Source organism: Emiliania huxleyi, assembly GCF_000372725.1.
Source record: "Emiliania huxleyi CCMP1516 chromosome Unknown EMIHUscaffold_1454, whole genome shotgun sequence".
Taxonomy (NCBI): Eukaryota; Haptophyta; order Isochrysidales; family Noelaerhabdaceae; genus Emiliania; species Emiliania huxleyi.
Genome location: NW_005201139.1, coordinates 8026 through 10138, shown reverse-complemented (window position 1 = coordinate 10138; position 2113 = coordinate 8026). Strand labels below are relative to the sequence as shown.

The 2113-nt window shown below is 62.4% G+C and overlaps 2 protein-coding genes across 2 annotated transcripts; both read right to left on the bottom strand.

The window, feature by feature from the left end:
* Positions 1-108: 108 nt before the first annotated feature.
* Positions 109-600, bottom strand: EMIHUDRAFT_252790 (hypothetical protein; the record flags this gene model as incomplete). The annotated part of the gene is made up of 1 exon (XM_005787086.1): positions 109-600. The coding sequence occupies one exon, from the start codon at positions 598-600 to the stop codon at positions 109-111; it is 492 nt and encodes a 163-aa protein (XP_005787143.1).
* Positions 601-1819: 1219 nt separating this feature from the next.
* EMIHUDRAFT_59163 (hypothetical protein) lies at positions 1820-2110 on the bottom strand (the record flags this gene model as incomplete). The annotated part of the gene is made up of 1 exon (XM_005787085.1): positions 1820-2110. A coding segment is annotated over one exon (291 nt), but the record flags the coding sequence as incomplete, so codon positions are not given.
* Between the last annotated feature and the right edge of the window lie 3 nt (positions 2111-2113).

Here is a 2113-nt window from a genome sequence, read left to right as displayed (position 1 = left end):
GGAGAGGCGCTGCGGCGGGAGGGGGGGGGCGGAGGAGTGAGCCGGCGGTCGCGGGAGGTGGCGCGTGGCAGAGGCCGTGTGCGGAAGTTCCGCCCGCCCACCCAAGTATCACGCCCTCGCCCCGCCACCGCGCGCCTGTTCGAGCTGCAGGGGGCCGATGTGGGGCACGGGCGTGTTGCCGAGAGCCACGGCGCCGCCGAACGTCATCGCGACGAGGCCGGCGGTGAAGAGTAGCTGCGGGACGAGCAGCATCGCGACGAGTGTCGCCGCCACGCACAGGATGAGATAGTTCGCGCGGTAGTAGACCAGGTTGGTCAGCATCCTCTCCCGCGGGTGCTCCGGCCAGAGGAAGCGCTCCCCAAACTCGCTCCACGGCCGCTGCTCGCGAAGCACGCTGTTGACTGCCCTTCCAATCTCCTCTGCGCCGCCGTCGCCACCACCTCTGGCCGCCGTCTCTCTCCTCGCCCGCTCCTGCCGCAAGAGCTGCTCGGCGCGGTCGACGTCACCGTCGCACGCCTCGAGGGCCGCGCGGACACTCGCGACGTCGAACCCGAGCGCCGTGAGCCGGCTGACCCTAGCGGTGGAGAGCTCGGCGCCCATGTAGCAAGACCACTCTCGTGCGCGGCTGGGTTCGGATTCCTTTGCGAAGCGGGGGGGGAACTTCATCTCGTAGGAGGAGCTCATCTCCCTGCATGCAGCGTCAAATACAAATAGTGCCTGTGAGGTAGGATGAGCTCGGCGCATTTTTTTTTCAAACAATCTTCTCTCTCTAAACCTGCAAACCTCTCTCTCTCTCTAAAGGTCTAAACTCAGGACCCGTAGAGTGAGAACAGAGAAGACGTACTGCAGTGGACGCGGCACTATACAAGGTGAAGTCAGCCGGAAAGACTAGCAGGCGGTGACGGGTACTGTCCCGGCGGTCTCAGGCCCAGTGAGGTAGTGCGCCAGACCTTGGGCCAGGTACCAATTTTGTCGAATTTATTTCAAAATCTGCAGGCGCGGTGCGCCTGCGAAAATTTTGAAGAAATTTGCTGTCGGGCCTGATTTTCATCAAGATCTTTCACATTTGCGGTGTGGAGTTGGGGGGTGGGTTAGGTTAGGGTTATTAGGGTTAGCGTTTAGCGAGGGTTAGGGTTAGGGTTAGGGTTAGGGTTAGGGTTAGGGTCAGGGTTAGTCTTGTTGTGTCTGTATATGCTGCGTGGATGCGCTTTCGCCTGCCCTTTGCGATACCACGCTGATTCCAGGCATGGTGCTTTGGTGACGCACTAAACGCCAAGAGAAGGGTGGCCTGTGCCACTTGCGCCAGCTGGATGAGTACATTAGTCGCGTCCTCCTCCAGTTCGGATAGCATAATAAAATAATTCAGAAGATGTAGACCTGTAACTACACCATAGCCGGGGCCAGCACGGTGTCGAGAGGGGGGCTGTACCCGTAGAGGTTGTAAGTGTCGCCCGCCTTAGGCGGCACTCCAGAGATGTCTATTCCAGTGCAGTCGACGTTGGGATCAGCGAGTCTTGTTTCGCTCGCCTCCAGTCTTGGTCACGGCTGCCTTCGTCGCCGCCGCCAGCTTGGCCGCCAGGTCCGCCCTTGCAGCGTGCGCAGCCGCTGCCTCCTTTTCCTTGCCGCCTCCGCCGCCTCCTTTGCTGCGAATGTGTATCCCGACTGCTGCCCATCATAAGCATATCCCGATGCCGGCTGTCCGCCTTCGTAGCCCCAGTGCTTACCACCGTACCCCCACCCGGCTGGCCACCTCCGTATGCGTAGGCGCCGTGCGCCTGGCCCCCACCGGAACTGGACTGCTGCTTGTGACCCTCGTCCAGGTAAGGCCGGCAGGGAAGGTGACGGAGGAGAGGGATGAGCAGTCGGCGAAGGCGCGCCAGCCGATCGAGGTGAGGGTGGCGGGGAAGGTGACGGAGCCGAGAGAGGAGCATTTGGCGAAGGCGCTGTCGCCGATGGAAGTGAGGCCGGCGGGGAAGGTGACGGAGCTGAGGGCGGAGCAGCAGGCGAAGGCGTACTCGCCGATGGAGGTAAGGCCGGCGGGGAAGGTGATGTCGACGAGGGAGGAGCAGCCCCAGGAGGCGCCCCGGCCGATGGAGACGAGGCTGCACGGGCA